Source organism: Anarrhichthys ocellatus, unplaced genomic scaffold (assembly GCF_004355925.1).
Source record: "Anarrhichthys ocellatus isolate YVR2014 unplaced genomic scaffold, GSC_Weel_1.0 scaffold32, whole genome shotgun sequence".
Taxonomy (NCBI): Eukaryota; Metazoa; Chordata; class Actinopteri; order Perciformes; family Anarhichadidae; genus Anarrhichthys; species Anarrhichthys ocellatus.
In genome coordinates, this window is record NW_022280062.1 from 1,076,905 (window position 1) to 1,097,688 (window position 20,784).

The 20,784-nt window shown below is 42.1% G+C and overlaps 1 protein-coding gene across 1 annotated transcript; it reads left to right on the forward strand.

The window, feature by feature from the left end:
- Window positions 1-1,720: 1,720 nt before the first annotated feature.
- wnt9a (wingless-type MMTV integration site family, member 9A) lies at window positions 1,721-20,764 on the forward strand. The gene is made up of 4 exons (XM_031865468.1): window positions 1,721-1,857; window positions 14,383-14,642; window positions 14,922-15,184; window positions 17,369-20,764. The coding sequence occupies exons 1-4, from the start codon at window positions 1,766-1,768 to the stop codon at window positions 17,981-17,983; spliced, it is 1,230 nt and encodes a 409-aa protein (XP_031721328.1). The 5' UTR covers window positions 1,721-1,765; the 3' UTR covers window positions 17,984-20,764.
- Window positions 20,765-20,784: the final 20 nt, after the last annotated feature.

Here is a 20,784-nt window from a genome sequence, read left to right on the forward strand (position 1 = left end):
ATGCTTGAGAGTGAACCTGTCAGGTCGGTGAAATATTCCTTCGAATTGCTGTCATTTAACCACCTAAGTCTATGTTTTGAAGTGATACATTTAAAGGATTTTAGTCATCGTTATTTGTGAAAGAATCCATTGCTAAAAGCTTTGCTACATTATATCTTCATGTCTGTATTTTACAATCCTGTAACGTTCTAGTGAGTTTGCATGTTAAACAATCTTTTCAGGGACAATAACTAACCGTTTTGGTAATCTCCAAATCTTATGCAATCAAATGCGTAGGAAGAGTAAATATTTTTCAAGAGCAGGCCTGCCATAGCGATCAGATTACTTGTGAGAATGATTAATAGTTTGCCAATTGATTTATGGTGCTCAATAAAATATTTTTCAAAAGCGATTAAAGGTTTCATCTTTAGCTGTTGCAAAATCGCCTACAGTTATATTTGCGGATAAATTAGCTTTCTTCACTGTGAACCGCGGGGGAACTCCTGGTTAAGGAGAAGTGATCGCCGTGCCTCGCAAAAGGCAAGACCAGACTGATATTTAACTTCAACAGACAATCTTTAACCTAAATCTACTAAACAGGCAGCCTATTGTGTAGTGTATGATGCATTATTGACCGAGGAAATCAACACAGATGTGACAATATATGGAGCATGAGTTGACTAGTTTGGAAAGGTCGAGAGTAAAACTAAGACAGTTTGAACTATAAACCTCTCCATAGCAGTGGTGGAAAAAGTGTTAAGATAATTCACTTGTTACCAAGCAAAATGGCCACCGAATAGAATGTTTAGTCTACGGTTGTAGTTGGTTCAGGTGGGGTCAATTTTAACTTTTTAAAACTGCTGGACAGTTTAATGGATAAAAGAATGCATCATATTTCACTTGAGCATCATATGTTTTCTGTGTCTGCAAAGTAATTCCAGCTGTCAGATGGAGTAAAAAGTAGCATACGATATTTCCAAGCGTAATGCATAATGAGCAACTCAAAAACCTACTAAATATTTCAAAACTTCAGATTGAAAGTTCATTTTTGACGATGGAAACAGCTGACAAAACTACTTTAACACAAGGTCCTCTTGTGATAAAAATTGCTCCAGTATTTGCTCCGGAGCTTTCAATGGTATCACACGCTCTTCTTCAGGAGAGAGTGCCCTTATGCTGAGCTTGTTTTGACATACAGCCCATGTCAAAACTCCTCGTACAGGGAGAAGGCTACTTAATCACTATAGTGGAGTAAACATACTTTCCACTGCTGCACAAAAATTAATCATTTTAAAATTTTACATTTTTTAGCCAACAGGGACGTCACTTTGATACAGTTCAGTACATGTACATTGCATCCTGCTTCTGCTGGATTATACAAATTCAGGGTTTGCCATTCTGGAAATAAACTGTCACTGAGTGGTGGTAAACAGTATTTGATCATATACAGGCCAGCTCAGAGTGACCTCAGTCTGCACAAACACTGACGGTATGGTGCTTAAAACGCCCACAGAGGAGAAACTGTCATTCCAATCGTATAAATGAAGACAACTCAGACAGATTTATCTGTCTCAAACCTGAGAGAGAATTGTGAATCAACTCGGCTCTCTGTATGCATTGCCATATTATTCTCTCTCTCTCTCTCTCCCTCTCTCTCCCTCTCTCTCTGCTGATGGGAGGAGCGCAGCGCAGCTCCTCTCTGTATAAGAAGTGTTGAACTTTCAACAAGGGATTTTACACAGCTACTCAGGAGAAACGAAATGATCTGCCCTGGAGCCGCAGCAAAATGCTGGATGGACACCTACTCCTGGGATGGTTAACGTTCACAGTTATAGTGTATCTTCTCAACTTGCCTGGACCAACCGCAGCATATTTCGGGTAAGAACAGATTTGTCCATGATGCTGCTTTCATTGATTTGATTGGTTCCTGAATTACAAATCAGGTAGCAACTTTTTTTCTCTCCTTCGAACTCACTGAAAACTTTTCTTTAACACAAGTTTATTTAGCGAGACTTCAACAAAAGTAATCTAATTCTACTTGGATTCGTTGTACGAGTTGTTTTGATTGCACTGATATCTGCGGGTCAGTGAGGTGTCATTTGGCGGCGGTACGTTGCGCAGCGCTCAGCGGCCTCGCAGCTGGTGGCTGCGGCAGGTTGTCTGCACATGATTTGGCCTCGCTGAAGCTGCTGACAATAAAAGCAAAAGAAAGAAAGTGTGACAAGCACGGTCAGCGAGTATCTTAGCAAGCCCATAAACACAGCATCTATTATAGGTCGTTATACGCAGCCGCGGAGTAATGTTGGCCGGGGAGCGTTCACCCCATTCTTTCCCTGACAATTGAGCCAGCGCCCGCTGTAAAGTAACCCCTGGGCATGTTTGAATGGCAGGTAGCGGTCGAGTGATTATTTTACTGAAACCCTTGTAAAATCATATTCTTGGTCGACTCTGAAAACAGCCGCGGAGCGAAAGGTGAGTGTATATGCCTCAGACTCCACAGCTGGTAACAATAAAGCAATCTGGTGGCCGAAACGTCTGCTCAGCTTGCACAGAAAATTCCCCCATCCAGCATAAACATCACACAACTCGAGCAGTTTTTTTTTTTTTTTCTTTCTATTTTCTGCTGCCTCAATCAACTTTGAAACACACTTGGAACACGTGTTGGAAATTAATCAGAAAAATTGAGCGTTTCAGGAATCATGTCATGTACACAATGATGCTTAATTTAAAAAAAGAGCACAACGGTGTATATTTCAATGTAAGTCATTCCCAGGGAACGCCTTGGATTTTAGGTGTAGCCCACTACGACCTCCACTTTAGAGTGCCTACTAATGCACTGAACTCTAGTTTGCCTACTTGCATGACCTGCACTTTTAGTTTTTTCTTCTGTCTCAGTTACAGAAGAACATTTACCCAGCAGGGAGGCCAAGGTCGTTCAAATGAGGTCAGGTGGAAGGGCAGCCATGTTTCACCTGGAACTGAAGAGGTTTTTTTATCCTAAAAAGCCCCCCCCCCCCCAGTGACAACTGACTGATTTGGAAACTGTCAGAACAAAATGTACCAAGGTGGTATGTCATAGTATACAGAAGCATCTTGGTGCTTTTCTGTATCTACAAATATGGGTGTTGATGGATGCCGTTAGTGCTCCCCTGGGCTGCTAAGAGTGCAGACGTTGCATAGAGACAAAAGGCGGTATAGGCTGTGAAGTGATGACACTTAAAACCTTTCCAGCAGAGTCAAATTTATGGCAGGTATGGGTGTTGTGCGGGATCCAGGAGTGTTAGTTGATCTGAGAACTGTGGTGGTGAATCTGCAAGAGAGGACAGGAAGTGTCTTCTGTTAGACTCGTGTGTTAGACTTGTCGACCTGTTGAAGTGGGATCTACCTTCTCCTTGATGAGGTATGGTGGTATAAAATCTTACAAAATATAAAAGGATAAGCAATCTTGGGAGTCCTGAATCGTTTTGTAGATGTCAAACTGTCTGAATTAACTTGATTGTTGTGATTAACACAGATTTTCACGTCTGGGTAAATGTTGTCGTCTTGGGTGTTGCACCGAAGTGTTCTCATCTGAGTGATGTAAACATGCTGCATGGCACCTGTAATAGCTCTGTATGATGGAAATATCTCAGCCCTTCTCAGTAAAACGTCATCATCTGTAATGCACATGCACACATCGAGCACATTCTCTGTCTCTGTCTTTGGTTTCAGTTCCAAAGTTGCACTGGAAGGACAAATGTAACCCTGCTCTCTGTTTCTGTCTCCCTCCCTGTAGCAGTGTCGCCCTTGGCAGGCAGCATGTATTAAGGTTGACGTGCCAAATTGGTACTCACATCGGCCTTAATGGTCCTAATGGTAATGCGTATTTACTCATTCAGTTAGCACTTGTTTTCAATTCCCTCTGTCAGTCTGTTCTCTATCTGTGGCCTGTGTAGCGCAGCGAGACATGTGGTATTGCGATACTCCAGACTTATTATTCCGCGGCCCGGTGAGGATGGAATATGAATGAGTGTCAGTGAATGATTTAGCCCTGCAGCTGAGGAACATGAAACATAGTGAAAGAGCCTGCACAGGTGACACTGATACAAAATGTGGCTGCCCCGCGGCCAACTTCTCAGAAACTCGACACCGGTGACACTCCGGCACAGTCCTGCTTGGCTTCAACTGTGGGCTACACTCGCGCAAACCTGTTCAAATATATATTCCATGAGCACAAGGCATCCTCGGGCCTCTTGAGTACTGATTTACTCAAAATAGAGGGTCAATGTTGCATACCCAATTTCCAGAGTGCGGTGGATCGTAAGTGTAACATAAACACAATCTCTCCTGCTCATAGTCTGCGTGGCTGAGGGTGGGGTGGGATTCCTGGCGTAGTCAAGCACTCGCTTAAATTGTCATCCTTTGCCACAAGAATGTGAGCACTCATTTTCTTCCCTCCAGCCTGTTGTGGCAGGTGCTGGTTCTGCTAAATCCGTTATCATTAGAATTTGAATCGGTAGCATTTGCCGAGCTTTCGCTACTTGACTTAATAGGTTACAGCACCTTGATGAGAATGTTTTGTAAACTGTCGGAGAGGGAAGTGTTTGCCCAGTTGACCCTGTCGGGGCTCCGAGGGCTCCCCGAGACGACTGTCGGTTTAAATTTGAGTTTTGGTGAAAGGCATGTCATTCTGTAGTCTTGTAAACTTTGCTGAATGCGAGTCCCAACACTGAGTCAAGAGTTTGTTTTTATTTAGTTCATGTGCGACATATACAGGAAGGCTGCCCACAGTAATGCTGCTGGGATTTACCAATCACAGAGGCACCGCAGCATCCGGAAGAAGCAAATATAGTGGTTGCTATTACTTGCTTTTTAATCATCCTCAAAGAATCTATCATCAGTTTGTTCCTGATGCCCTTTCAGATGGAAGTATTGTTTTCAGCGCCCCATTAAGTGAGGCAGAATGCCCAAAACAACAGGATAACAAATGGGATGTGTGTAAATTTACTGAGGAGGAAGGATTTTTCAGTTTGCAGCTGTAAAAGGTTTTATCACTGTGCTGAATTAGTTCCTGGTGTGTGTCGAACAGCAGCGTTTTAAAGTTTAAAGTAGACTCATTTCTTTAGCACCGGACAGAAATATTACAAGTTGTTTTTTTTAAGCGGCTCATGGTAAACATTTCCTTTGGTTCCCTCGTCTGTCTCCCTTCCCGTCTTCTGGGTCGCCTGCCTCATGTGCGTGCCGACATCCCTGCAGTGGTTTGTGGGGAGCTGGTGGGTGATTACTACTCATTAGGAGCAGCGCAGTTAGTGTGGGCTCAGGCTGGCGATGCCTGGCAGACAGTGGTGGCGGGCGTCTCATTACCAGGCCTTAAGGACTGATTAGCCCTGACATGCAGCAGGGTGGGGAGCACCGTTGATAGAGGTATTTCCCAACTTCATAGGATATCCTGTGGCTATAGCCACACCTCAAAGGGTATCACTTTACTGTGAGCCAAGAAGATAGGATTCTCTCAGCATTGACGCTGTGACTGTGCAGCGTGGTGAGATCACGCAAACCTGGAGGCTTAGATAACGGACCGCATGGCCTCTGAAAAGAGAGAGCTTTGTTTTCTTTATATTTCTGTTTGATACATCAGGATTTGAGCTAAGCCATGCTTAGCTTTGGGTGCTCTGCTGTACAATGTTCCCGTGGAAAGGCCTGCTACGCCTGTGGATGCCACAGGGTGGTGCAGCGCCTTCCGAGAGCGCAGGATAATCCTCAATCAGCACTTTGTAACCTTTTTTGAGTAACAGTAGGAGAGTGGGAAATGAAATATGAAAACATCAAATGCAAAGGCAGCCAAGTCTGTAAAAAAAAAATAAATAAAAAATATTCAGGAAACAAAAATACTTCTACGTATGCTTAGTTGTGGTCGACATGCATGACACGTTCGAAGTTTCTTTCAACTTCCGTTTACAGAGCAAAAAATCCCCTTTGCACAGAATATGATGTCTTCTCTAAACTAAGTAATGCACAACGTTACTGTTTGTTTAACAGGTTGAATTATCAAGAATTACAGAGTGGTACACACCTTAATAGGTTTCAGTGGTATTTGTAGTGGGTTGTTATGGGGCTCCTACTGTATAATAACATGGTTCCCATGAATATCTTTGAAGATTACATGGTTTGGTAAGGCTTTTGAAATGTGTTTGGCTTTCACATCTTAAAAACGTTCAGTTCTGGTGTCATCAGCATGCCGAGCAGACCGCAGCCAAGACATATTCGATTTTAAAAGGACTGTCCCACCAGTCAGCTGTGCACTTCATTGGTGGGTATAGTCAGAAGATATGGGAAGGAAACTCCCGTTGAAGGAAACTCTTGTTGGTAATGCATGATGATCTTTGCAGATGGAGCTGGAGACATGGGCAATTTGCAAAACAGGAAAACGAATATAGGCTCAAGATACTTTTAGTGGTCAGACATTGATGAGATGATGCTAGTTAGTGCGACCGCTATGTTCTGTGTTTTCCATCCTTGACCACAGGCGTTTTCGCTGCCTGGTTTGTGGGGATATAAGAGACATGGCACTTCACATGTGTGCCAAGATTAGCAGATTGACAAACCCTCACTTAAGGCTTTGGCCTTCTAGAGAATAACTGTGCGTTTCTCATGTCTAACTCTGTTGTTTTTAGTCAGTGTTGTCAGTTTAAAACGTGGCTTTCCGCAGCAGCCGAAATAACATCCTGGTTTTGAATCTCATGCACCTGTGAAGATGAATAATTTCATAAAGGATGAAAGGAAGTTGACCGTACCTCAGAAACTGCAGGGTTAGACTTTTACTGCACTTAATCAGGACGTTGATCTTGCGTAAACACAATCCTATAGAAGCCTGACCTGACATGCACTGAGATACTTCACTCAAACGTGTGTGTGTGTTTGCCAAATGGTTGTTATTATATAGACTAAGGTTTGCCTCAAAAGGCATATTTATCCATAAAGCCTGAGTATTAGTTTGAGAATGGACACAGTCAGAAGTACACTGACATGAATGGGCCTAGGCATGGCAGATGATCTACGCTGCGATTAACCTTGAAGTACTTTTGTTTCTCATTGAGAATGGTCCCATTTGCATGACTTTCAACTGGTTGCTCCTGCTTTAATCATCAGTCAAATGTCAAGAGTCAAACTTTTTCCCTCCAGGCGATAAATGAGCTGTGTGTACATGCACACAAACTCTGCTCCTGGGGAATATTGGCCAAGAGAGGCCAACACTTTCCGTCTTTAACTTCGAAATGACTGTCAGTACACAAGCTTCAATTTTGCAGATTAAAAAAAATAAATCTTTTTTGCATCTGGGTTCTGCAGGTCTTTCAGGAAAAAAAACGTATCTTTCAGTAATAAGAGTAAATAACCGTGAATGAACTTAGCCACTTGTAGTTACTGAGGCATGAGTGATTGTTTTGTTTTGAATTTTGCGGTTTGACGCTTGGTTTGTTCACAGGAGTGCTTTTGCCCAGTGTAACAGGAATGAACAAACCTGAGACCTCCAGTCTCTGCACACTTTTAGTCGGTTTTGCTCACTCACCAAATTACCATAGTCTGGGTCTTGTGTCTGCATGTGCGACTCAGTGGGAGCCGAGAACAGTATGTGTGCCTGAACGTGTTTGGTGCGTCGGTGCGCTGGTACAGGGCTGCTCTGTGCCATGGTGTAGGCTAGAACAGGGGAGTCATGCGGACACTGCTGCATGCCCAATCTGTGCCAGTCACACAGTGACTATAACTGAGCTGCTGACCTTAGAAGCCTTGAGTTCTCACATAGCAGTTAAACCTCTTACCATGCCCCACACTCCCATTCCCAAACCCAGGTACTGTAGTCCTACTTCTCAGCTACTAGTGCTCGCATTCACGGATTAAAAAATTAGTGCTGAACAGTGACTTTCCCCCCTTTTTTTTTTTTTTTTACGAATTGAAAGAAAGAATATTTTTATGCGGGAAAAGCTGAGTGAGAATACATTGACTTAAAAGAAAATATGCCTCATGCATCGTGTCATTCACATTTAAAATATCAAAAGGGTACATGCACATGAACTCGACCCAATCAGCCAATTAGTGGGAGTAGCCTGATGCAGCCTATGTTTGTTGCAAATGACCAGAAGGGACATCAGATGATATAATATTGGGTCATATCCTGTTAAATCATACAAGATAGCGGACTTTTCCCTCTCACATTGGAAATGGTGGTGCTGGTAGACGTCGCATGACATCCCCACAATGCAGAAAGGCTCATTACTCAACTAACAATGACTTGCTAAGTCCCAGGCCAGTACCACTTTTCTTTCAAAGTCGTTTTGTCATGTTACTGTACTGTGTCAGCCACAGCTTGTTAGGAGTAGTCACAATACCCAGTGCTTTCAACCAGTGACTAATCTTATCTTAGCTTCATACGTAATCGTTTACTCTTTCCCCTATTTCTGGCTTTAATGACTCGGGGGGGAAAAGAACAGTGTCACTATGGCTGTTGGGGAGAAAATATTGGAGTTCAATGCAGGATTTCGTCTCTTATAAACGTTTTTGAGGCGGACAATAGCCTGGAGACTCCCTGTACCAGAGAGTCATTCGACACTGATTCATGGTTTCTTCAATTATTCACGTTCAAGCTGTGGAGCACACTGTCAGCTATAGTTAGAGTGGGCCAGAGGGAAAACACCACACAAACTCGCATTCCTACAACCTCTGGCATGGCCTGGCGTGATACACCAGATGGGACTTGGGCAGGGTGGTCTGAAGTTCATCCAACATTTCTGAGAAAATAACACACTCCCCCCCCCCCCCCCCCCAAAAGGAGCATTTTAAACACTGAAGGCATGGAGGAAAAAGTGAACGAGAGAAAAGGAGATCAGCACTGGCGAGTTTAAATTCCTACAGAAAGTCAATGTTTGATTTCTAAGAAAAAAACGTACACATTGCTATCAGGTGAGCATGGTGAGTTTGTCTTCATGACAGCTGAACTGTTCCAGGACACATGTTCATGTCCGTCATTGTCTTGTGTAGGTTACGTTCTGAGACAGCGGTGGTTTTGTCTACAGGAGGCTTTATTTTGAGCCAACAGCTGGACGGAATGATTGGCATTCGTTTAGAGTAATTGACCAGTGGGAATATGGGAAGTTCGGAAAAAGGGAAGACGGAGGAGGAGGGGGGTAAGCTGTGATCTAGGAGACACCAGACCACACAACCTGCAAGTCCAGGCTGATGGAGAAGCTGTGGCTTTTGTGCTTTTTCTGCCTGGGCGCGTTCAGCCACGACTGACTCTTGTCGGTGTTGACTTAAGGTAGTAAGTGCCTGTATGCATGCACACATGCACACATGTGTAACGTTATATGGTAACCAAACATAACCAGCAACTATTTGAGGAGGGAAGATGATAAACAAACAATAGCTTATCTCCAAATTTGAAAAACAATACTGTACCAGAAAAATATTTGCTTCGGTAACATGTGGTATTTTCAGCAGTTGAAGCACCAACGAGAGCCTATCTTTTTTTTAAATCTATTGATCTTAACATTATTGTAAGTATTGGTATTACAAAACGTGAATGTCTGCAGAAGTTACACAAATCTCTGCTCTAAACAGGACAGCAACCACAGCCCGACCGATACTGAAATTATGAGTTGAAATTAAAAAGAAAAAAGCTATGATATATTGGCCAATAACCATTTTTAAAACAGCTTTGCAAAGGATTCCATCTTTTTTTTTTTTAAATTTTACATTTGAATAATAAACTCGGTACACTCTGTTGGACAACAGAGTTAATGGTGACACTTTCGAAATGACCTCAGACATTTCGGTACTTCAGTTTCTTTTGTTTTCTTGTGATAATGTACCTGTGGTAAGCTAAAATTTGGCTGACATATTATCTCGTTTATGACTAATTAACTCTCATTTACTTTTTAGGTTGGGAGATCTTCATAAAATAGGGAAAAACTTGTCTGAACGAGAGTCCAAAGCCCAAAGATGCTGACTTTACAATGATATAAAACAGAGCAGCAACGGTTCACATCTTTAAAAGCTGTAACCAGTGATGGTTTGATTGTTCAAATTGTTTTAGCATCTGATATTTGTAAAGTTTGCTGTTTTGCTTTAGCCTCCTGAGTTTAATCTATACCACATGGACTTAGTCGCCTTCGTTTACATATGGAGTATTTGAATAACCAGCAGTTACAAAGCTATGTGTGTTTGTAGCCTACACACAGAGCAAGCAAATCAATTTGGCCAAGAAAGTTAAGGTAAGAGAAAAAATACATTTGCCACTATCTAAGAGTTTAGGTATTATTACCCCTCCTTAACTATTTACAGACCAAACCAGTGAAGAATGAGCTGAATTACCAGCTGAGGGTCACTTCCAGGCCTGTAATGTAAAGCCAGAGAGGGAGTGACGATGGCGAAGTTTAGTGCTAGTCAATGATTTCCTCGAGGGATCGACTCTGAGGCTCCGCGGTGTGAAACGAGCTGCTTTCACTTAACCCGCTGCATTGGAAAATGTATATAAAGTAAATGTCACGGGCGATGGGAGGTGCGAACAGGTAGAGAGAAAGGACTAAACAAACTCCGGTGTTACCAAGTGAAAGACAGTGGAGGAGGAGCATTATGAGAGTTGGTCAGTGATGTCTGCGAGGAGTGTGTAGAGGCAAGTGTGTGAATGGAAAAAGCAAAGCTGAGCAAACATCAGCAAGAATCCCACCTCACGTTGGATAATAATGACTTTTATACGTTGGTGTTGTATTCCACGTGTAATTGGTGTTGCTGTGCCAACACCTCAAACAAAAACACCTACAGAAAATGGTCCATGATGTGAAAACACAGTTACATGTTCTTACTTTCATATGCAATGTTGCGGAGATACTGTGCGGGTCCCTGAGCTTCACTTACTCTTTAAATATGTCGTGATAAGCAACCGTATTCTGCATTCGTCCCTACCTTCTAAGGCAACCCTTTATATAGCTTTTAGAAGTTGTAATCTTAAGCTTTATTAATGGTAATAGATCATTCATTAGTGCTTTATAGATCAGTTATTAGATAAACTAATTTTGGTTTGTGATTTTGTATTTATGTTATACATGTTCAGCTGAAAAGGTTCTGATTAATTGAATAGTCAATCAACAGAAAATGAATACTGTTTTCTGACATTTGATAAAGCAAACGATTAGTCTATTAATGAAACAAAAAAAAGATCTGCAGATTCATCGATGAATGAAATCATGTGAGGCAGCCCTAACATGTTAGCCATTTTCATATCAGCGGCTTATAACGGATCTATAAAGCTTTAGTAGATTATTATCATCCCTAATGCCATTGGTTACAATTTATAAACCCTTAATGGTGCATCATTTAGAAGTGGTTTTTGCAATATGTTATAGAATAACTGAGTTGAGATGACCCGTGGTTTTGTTTTTTACAATTTTTCTTCCTAAAAGTGTTTTACAGATTTGTGATGAATTCTTCTGATTTAGCCACTGAGCTGTTTTCCAATTCTCTTTTCCTCTAAGTAAGTTGAATGAGTTCATTCTTCAAATATCAAAAAAAGTGCATCCAGTAAAAGATGATGGACAGACATCTGTGATACTATTTGACTATTTTCTGTTCTGCTACAGAGTGGAAACGCACACAAGAGCGAGCCCCGGCCAGTAGCTTCTCCTCTGGAGGTGTAAAGTGTTTCTCCCCTCCACACTTTGCCTCCCGGCTGTCTTTGTAACTAGCTAGAAATATGCCTTTGTGTAAAAAAAAAAAAAGCCACAGAGACAGTAGCGTTGAGATCAGTGTCATGTCATCTTTGGCCTCCCTCCAGCTCCGCTCACACCATCTTTTTGTCTCAGACAGCCAGACGTCACACAGACAGTTGAGGCCTGTCACTCTAATGGTGTCTTGTTTTGGCAGACATGTGGCCCTTTGGAAAGATCTGACGCTGATACAGGTTACTATGCGTGCCTTACCGAGGAATGTACACGTCATGTTATTGATATTGAGTAAATTCAGACCAACATTTGTCGGTTGGAGCTCTTTGCTAAGCCATATCCATATATTGTACAAATTCCAATGCGTATTTGCTTATCTTTTAAGTTACAGGCATGTGCAGTAATAAAGTGCTTCCTGGTGTGGTGTCAGTATAAAACATGTCTTGAATTCACATGATTTTTAATTCCCCACTGTTTTTTTCAAATGGACTTCAGGGATCTTTCATTCCCTGACTGCTTGCCATAGAAATGGAACGGTTGTCAGTCATAGGTAACATACCGGGTTAGCTGGATTTGTTTGTTTTGGCACTTTGAATATGTTTCCTTGGCATTGTTAGCATAGTGCGCTCTAACAAAACATGAGACAAATAAGAGGAAGATGTTATTCCCAGCGAAGACAGTCCTCCTGCGTTGTGCATGCTTCGCTCTGTACACCTCAAACCATGCATTTCTTTACTCTGAGTGTGTTGCGAGAGCAATCTCCGTCAAGACCCAGCTTGCCAGGTTTCCATTTGAGAATCCATAGCTGTCAGACAAGTTAAGGAAAGGCAAACACACTTTGTAAAAAGGGAAACCATTTGACCCAATCTGAAAGCAAATCCTGATGCCTCCTTTTAGATTTTGACTGCTCGGATTTTCAACCCAAACGTGAATGCATCGTAAAGATGATATCGTATATCGCATGTGTGAACTATTAGGTCCATTGGTATGAAACAGACTCGAGGGGAAACATTTCAGTCAGTTATTGGACCTATTAAAACAAATGTCTTGTTGAAGAACTCCTGTGACCTTCTGCTAGAGGCTGAAGTGAATATGAGTGGTGACAGAATCGTCTCTGAAAAACAGTAATGAAGTCAAAAATGTAAGTAATGAAGATCACCGATCAACACTTCTGCTCTATTGATGAAACCAGTGCAGACATCCAGCAGGTGCTCTGCACCTTTACGAAAATACTATAGAGTCATTTATTTTACGCTGCTTGGCTAAATCCAACAACAATGTGTTTCCCATTTGCTGTGGTTACTCTTCACAGTCTTATAGTTGGACTTCTTTTATTTCGTTTGGCTGTATGTACACTTTTTACATGCAAGAAGGGATGGACAACAAGTCACTATTCCTGATTTAATAATGCTGTGATAAATGTTATGGACTGTATCCGTTATGATATTCATTTGCAAAACTTGGTTCTTCAATCCTTGTTTAGGGTCAGTTTTTACAAAGAAAATGTACAACTTCTTTCTACTTGAAAGCAAGAAGTTGGAGTCCCGCTTTTTATTAGTGCATCATTGGGCGAGGTGTCAATCGGTGCACAAAAGTGTCTTTAAAAATGTCCCATGTCCATCCCCGAAGGCACGTTGGCCAGACGACTTGTGCTTTTGTGAGTTCTGTAAATCCAGTTATTCTTCAGTTTCACTTTAAGGGTGTAAAGGAGGCCAGAAATTCCACATAATGAACAACCACGGTGCCAATCCTGTCAGTTGGTGTGACCAAAATGGTCACAGGCTGACAGTCATGTCCCCTGTGTGTGTTTATGAAAGTAATGCTCTGCTCTCCCCATCACAACCTCAGAACGCTGGTCGTCGGTTTTGCCAGCTATGTGGCAGTCCTCGCTTTGTGTGTTTTATATACGCTTCCCTTAAATAAACCGACGAAAGGAGTGCAAGTCTACCACATGTTCTCCATACCGTGTTTAGAACTGAAGCTTCTGCTTGTATTTTAGATGGATCGCAGCTTTAAGGTCCTGAATGCCGGACTTTTGTTACAGGGCTTCTATAATGAGAGTGTAAATCCTGCTGTGTGATCATGTTTAAATGTACAACACTACTGTGAGTGACAACCCCCCCCCCCCCATCAGGATATGATATAAATATTAAACCAAGTCTCCGCTGGCGACTGTTTCACATACATGTGGTATGACTGTCAAGTCCACTGCATGCCATTGTTTAAAACATGTCCCCATACCAGTTGAGCTCTTCATTACTTCTAGAAATTAGAACGGTATCTGAAATCCTCGATACTGAAGGCAGTGAGCTGCTGGTGCTGTGACTTTATTAGCGTGTGAGGTCTAAAAACGGGGACAAAGCGGTGTCAGGAACTTCTTATGAAAAGAAAGAACTCTTCCACCTCTGCAGAGAATTCGCTCTATATACAGACACGCCTGTGCTGGAGGTTGATCTCAATCTCCAGCAAATGTTGAATTCCCCTGAACATTAACCACTGAACAGCTGAATTCATTTGAACATTAACCAAACTTTTGAGCATTATATGCCCCAGCTGTGCTTCCTGTGCTGTTTATGTAGTATATCTTTGCAACTTATTGTTTGTCCAGGAAGGTCAGCATCCTGCGCTTTATTGGAACCTTTTATCAAGATGAATCCACTCTCTGTGCAGTGTTTTTAACTGACCTGAGTGCGTCTGTGATCTTTCCGTCTAGGTTGACAGGTAATGAACCGTTGTCTATCCTGCCACTGAACTCTCTACCGGAGGAGAACGTGGGCAGGGCCCACTACAAGCTGTGCGACCGGCTGAAACTGGAAAAGAAGCAGCGCAGGATGTGTAGACGAGACCCGGGCGTGGCGGAGACCCTGAGAGAGGCCATCACCATGAGCGCCCTAGAATGCCAGTACCAATTCCGCTTTGAGAGGTGGAACTGCACCTTAGAGGGGCGCCACCGAGCCAACATTCTAAAGAGAGGTTTGTTTTTTTGTTTCAAAGAAGCAATATATGACATCCAGATCATTAATATAGCGGCAAACAAGCATTATCTAGTTGAGCTATGTCTACCTGGGCAGAGAAAGTTGAGCCGTTGAGAGGCAATCAAAATGCTTCCAATCACTCCGATATTGCACACTGATGAAAACTAAAACATTTCTTTAAATGAGCACTTTGATAGATTGATAGTGCACAGAACTCTTTTGAACCTGCTCTATTTCCCCCCCTCTCATTTGTCACTTTTTAATGTGCTTTTTCCAGGATTTAAAGAGACAGCCTTCTTGTATGCCATCTCCTCGGCCGGCCTGACCCATGCGATGGCCAAGGCTTGCAGTGCGGGACGCATGGAGCGCTGCACGTGTGACGAGGCCCCGGACCTGGAGAACCGCAAGGCGTGGCAGTGGGGAGGCTGCGGAGACAACCTCAAATACGCAAACAAGTTTGTCAAGGACTTCCTGGGCAAACGCTCCAACAAGGACCTGCGTGCTCGCGTGGACATGCACAACACAAACGTGGGCATGAAGGTAAGAGTGAGAAGATGGCGATGGTTTATTAATGGGGTGCTTGACTGATATTACTCAAAGTAATTTTGATAATAACAATGGGAAGTACTACTCAGCCTGTGAAAACGGTTATGACAAATTTTGGACATAACTTTCACTTAAAGCTGCTCTAATAGATATTTTAATATCCTCAATGGGTCAATTTTTTTTGTTTAATCTGAAAAGGGGTCACTCGTAACACCCATGAGGCCAACCAGGACACACTCATCACAAATGAATGAGGTCAGAGTTCATTTGGAGTCACAGACGGTATTCAAACAGAAATGTTGGCTGCTCTCTTGAATCAGTGAAACGGTGGGAAAACTGTGATAATATAATACAGGCTGAGTGCTGTGCAAATATATATATATATATATATATATATATATATATACAAACGGCAACATAAAGTGCCAAGTCATTGCGCCTTATCCCGGATATACTGTTCGACCATATCTTTGGTTTTGCTTTGAAATGCTGCAGTTTAAACATTAGAGCGCTGGTAAATGACCGCTGTCCAAAACACAACACACCGTCCAAATATATGGTTAGAATGACCAAAGTGGAATTGAATACGGCCGCAAGACAAGGACTTTGATAGAGTTATTCATGGCCATTTTGGTTGAAATTACTGAAAAAAATAGTGTAGAGTATCATGTATCTCCAAGAAACCTGGAAAAAAACCTAGTGATTAAAGTAATTGCCACTGTACATTTGGGGAAATATAAAAGTGCTCATTAATCAATATTTGGTTTTCTCTCCTAGATTAGATGGGCAGCATCTCACATTTGTGCTCCGGCACAATTCAATGACTGTTTGTGGTTAGCAAATATTGGTTTTTCATATTGGAAGTGTTTTTAATAGTAAAATAAAAAGAGGGAATGGTCTTAATCTGTCAGGCCGAAGCAAACTTCTGGAATAAGTTTCCTTCACTCGGCTTTTCTCACTCTGTAGCCATTTTCATCTTGCTTTCAAAATGAATTATAGCAGAAGCACACTTCCCAAATGTTTTCAGACACAAAACTCTCCCAAAAGACCAATGCAGGCTCTTCCTTTTCAGCTTGGCTCTCCGCAATCCAATGTCACAGGAGATTTAATTTGTGATAAAAGATTTACAACATTGTTTTTGCTCTTTTTTTTTTTTTTTTTTTTTTGTGTGATTTTTCACATGTAGTGAGGTAAACCGCAGTTGTTCGGGATGAATTCCCACACGGAGGACGGAGCTGGAATGTGCTAGCCTCTGCATCCCCCGACATTTAAAAGCTGACCTATCAAAATTTTCTTGACCTGCTGGTGTGATGAATGTGCGCTTCCTGTTCCCCGATCTCTTTCACAGTCTGAGAAAAGAACTGTAGCTGCTATCCAAACTCTAGGACAATGTGTTATTGTCATTGATTTTCGCACACACACTGCTTTTTCTTTGTGGTTGACGCTGAAGTAAACTTTGGCTGACTGCAAAAAGGTCAAGTAGCAATAAAATAACGCGTTTGTGGTCACTTTTGCTGACGATCTCCATGTTTCACTTGCAATTCTATGATTTTATATACAGACCATCTTAACTATTCTTTCTCCCTCCAACTGTTTGCATGACTTATTAAAGGACATAATTACCACACGAGAAGATTGAGTTCATCAACTCTAGGTTTAGTAAACGCATTGAGAGGAATAGCGCCCAGCATCTACATACAAGTCTCTTATTTACAAAGTCTGAATAGGATAGTCTGTTCTTAGCAATAACTTTCCCTCACTTATCGTGATAACAGTTATGTCGTTTGATCAAAATGACATCCGTGGTTATCATAAAAAAATCTTCCCACCAGCTAATATGCTTTTGCTCTTCTTTTCGCAGACTTAGACAAAGTGCAATATTGTTCTCCTTCTCAATTATGTTAATTATTGTTCACATGCAATATGTGAAGCCTCTGTTTTTTCCCTTTTATTGTGGTATCAAAGAGACCAGTACATTTACTAATTTGCTGTGGTGTCTTTTACATTCCTCTCAAACCACTGCTCTCCACCCTCAGTGTCTAATTGTGAGCATATTTTGGGTAATTTGGCTCTTTGAAATGCTGCTTACTAAACAAAGGCTCATAAAATGACATAGCTTTCATCACATTCCTTCAATATTACGTGGCAGTTAACAGTATTTCATTGTCTCTGAACCAGGTAATCAAGGCCGGAGTGGAGACCACTTGCAAATGCCACGGCGTTTCCGGCTCCTGCACCGTCCAGACCTGCTGGAGGCAGCTCCAGCCCTTCCACGATATCGGCAAGCAGCTGAAGCAGCGCTATGAGACCTCCATTAAGGTCGGCAGCTCCACCAATGAGGCCACGGGGGAGGGAGAGATCGCCACGGGCCGGAGCCAACAGCAGCAGCAGCAACAGCAGCAGCAGCAACAGCAGCAGCAACAGCAGCAGCAACAGCAGCAGCAGCAGCAACAGCAGCAGCAGCAACAGCAGCAGCAACAGCAGCAGCAGCAGCAGCAGCAGCAGCAACAGCAGCAGCAACAGCCCGGCCTGAGCGATCAGATCCCTCGCACTATGGACTTGCTCCACATCGAGGACTCGCCCAGTTTCTGTAGACCCAGCAAGTACTCGCCAGGCACGGCGGCCCGTAAGTGCTACAAGGACAAGAACTGCGACGCTATCTGCTGCGGGCGAGGCCATAACACTCAAAGCAGGGAAGTGACCCGGCCCTGCCAGTGCCAGGTGCGCTGGTGCTGCTACGTCGAATGCAAGCAGTGCACACAGAGAGAGGAGGTCTACACCTGCAAAGGGTAAACCGGCGACCTGTCGGCCCCTACGATCAGTGGAGCAAGTGAAAGATGGTGGTGTTGAAGGGGAGTGGCTGTTTTGTTCCCAAACAAGGTTCTGCTTCCACTGTCGGAACAGTGTTCTGCAAACACAAAAGAGGAGCGAGCCGATGGAGAAGCAATAAGCACTTTGAGTTGGGCTTCAGAGGTCCTGTGGCCCCCCGTGTCTGGGGTTTGCAGATAAAAAAAAACCCATCTCAGACAACTGGGAAAATATCTCAAGCTTCTTTTTTTATAAATCACAACTTTGCCTTGAAGAGAGAAGCTTTTATTTTCCCATAAAATAAAAATCCTATATCATCTTTTTACAAAAAAATCTGAGATTAGCGTCCAGCTAATGAGGATCAAACGCATGGACAGGAACACCATCAGACTGGATTCTGGGGTCAAAGAAGAATGGTGTGTGTGTGTGTGTGTGTGTGTGTGTTGGTCATTCTTTGTGTTTTTTTGTGAGCACGTGATAGATGGCGAGGGGGGTTCGAATGACGACTTGTATGGCAATGAAAACCATATTCAGAGACTGCTAAAAAGAAAAAAAAAAAAAGACAGGGTGTAAGATTTACTTTACACGCACATATTTACACTCGCACACATTGTGTGTTTGCATATGTATATAAATAAATTCAGTTATATTGTAATGATATTATACAAGCCACTTATCTAACTATGTTAAAACAAACCACTAACCACACAAATGTTTTGTTGTTTGTGTGCTCTCGCTCGTTTTTCTTCTTGATTCATGTTGACAAGGCCCTTTGGAAAGCAGCACACTTGCGTCCATCGTCTTGCTGTGGATAATTTATAGATCCTTTGGGACTACTCCTTCACAGGGAGAAGAAAATCTTTTTTTTTTTTGGTATTAATATAATATGAAGCTGTTAATAAATGCATTAACAGAAAATAACTTAACCAGTCAGTTTAGGCTATTCTCGGCCTTGAGCGAACCAGTGTTCAGGGAATAACTTAAACCACTATAACTATTTGGATTAAATAGGAGAGAAATAGTGCAAAGACAAGTGGAGATGACAGTGGCCTTTTTATGACGGCCAACATCATCGCAACAGGTGATGACCAGCAAACGGTCCACGTGTGACTCGCATCAGACAATTTTTTTTTTGAGCTCTGCAGAGTTTAAATCTTTTTATGTTTGTTTAAGTTTTAATACTTTTGAAGTTGTAAAGAAAACTGTGGCGAACTGGAGGAATGTAGCCCCCCTACCATTTCACATCCTTCTTTCCTCTTCAGCTGCCACGATGTGATTGAGCCATATTCAACACGTGTAGACATGTACAGTGGGAGCTGCATCGGTCAGTCCAAACAGTATTGGGCAACTGAGACGGAAATCTAACTTGACGTGTCTGAAGAATTGCTCGAGTGAAGATGAATACGCAAGTCTCATAGCTAATGTAAACATATTTAATAAGACTAACATTTGTGTAATGTTCGGCAAATTGATGTCTAAATGCAAATATTGGGGTTTTGCAAATCAGGTCTCTTCATTCAGACGTCAGTGAAATTGTTATAATACGTGGGTTGATTTGCTTTTTCAGATCGTTGACACTATGCAGCATACTGAACCCTGCCATGCAACTACAGTGACGGTTTAAAAGGAACAGTTTGATGTTTTGGGAAATACTCTTATTCACTTCCTTGAGTTAGATTACTGATACTGCTCTCATGTTTAAGGCTACAGTCATAAAGATCTGTTTATCATAAAGACTGGAAACCTAAAATATAACATGCCAATCGGTGAACTTCAGGGATGCTGGTAGGCCGATTTTCTTTCCTGTCTCTATGCTAGGCTAAGCTAACTGGCTGCTTGCTGTAGTTTCATATTTATTTGACATATATGAGAGTCGTACTGATCTTCTCATCGAATTATCAGCAAGAAAGTGAATAAGCGTACTTGTCAATCTAAAATGTCAAACCATTGCTTTAAGACAAAATGAAATCAAAGGTTTAATTTTATGAGAAAGGTCTCTGAACACACAAACAATGCAGACAATATTATGTCATTGTATTCTCAGCACTTAGCCTCTGGGAACATTATGTTATATACTATAAGTTATGACTTGTTTTAGATGGGTGTGAATTAACTACTGAGTGAGGGACCCAGCTTTGTATTATAGCACCATTCACGCACTGAAGCCCAAAAGCCCTTTAAAGTATTTTAAGATCTGTATTTATAGATGCAGTGCAGTTCAGATTTTTGTTTCTTTAAAAAAAAAAAAAAAAAAAAAAAAAGTAAATATTAAAGGTTTCTTCTCCTGTGGTATAGAGACAAAAGTGAGGCACATGTTCAACTCTCACAAGCAACTGTAACAGAAATTGGTAGCATTAGGAATGTTCGGCTGAGACGTTTGTGGAATCAGCACACAGCTGCTGTAACGAGATGGTTACAGATTGTAATCGGCGATGCAGCACCATTGCCGACCATCCTTAACAGTGGCTCTTACCTTTGAACAGATGGTTTTAGTCTGTAAAGATGATTATCACAAGATTTGAAATGAAAGCGCCGTCCTCGACAGCAGTATCATGCTTTAGGTAGAGAGCCTCGCATGGCTTATTTGTCCGGAGGAGATGAATTCCTAGCATTTTGATATGAGGAGGCATGCCAAATAAAGACTGGTCAAAACATATACATAGAACTTTGCACGCAACACGGAAACCATAATAGCTATGCGGAGACCTGAAGCATAAATGCCAGCTTCCCACAACTTTCGTGTGTGTGTGTGTGTGTGTGTGTGTGTGTGTGTGTGTGTGTGTGTG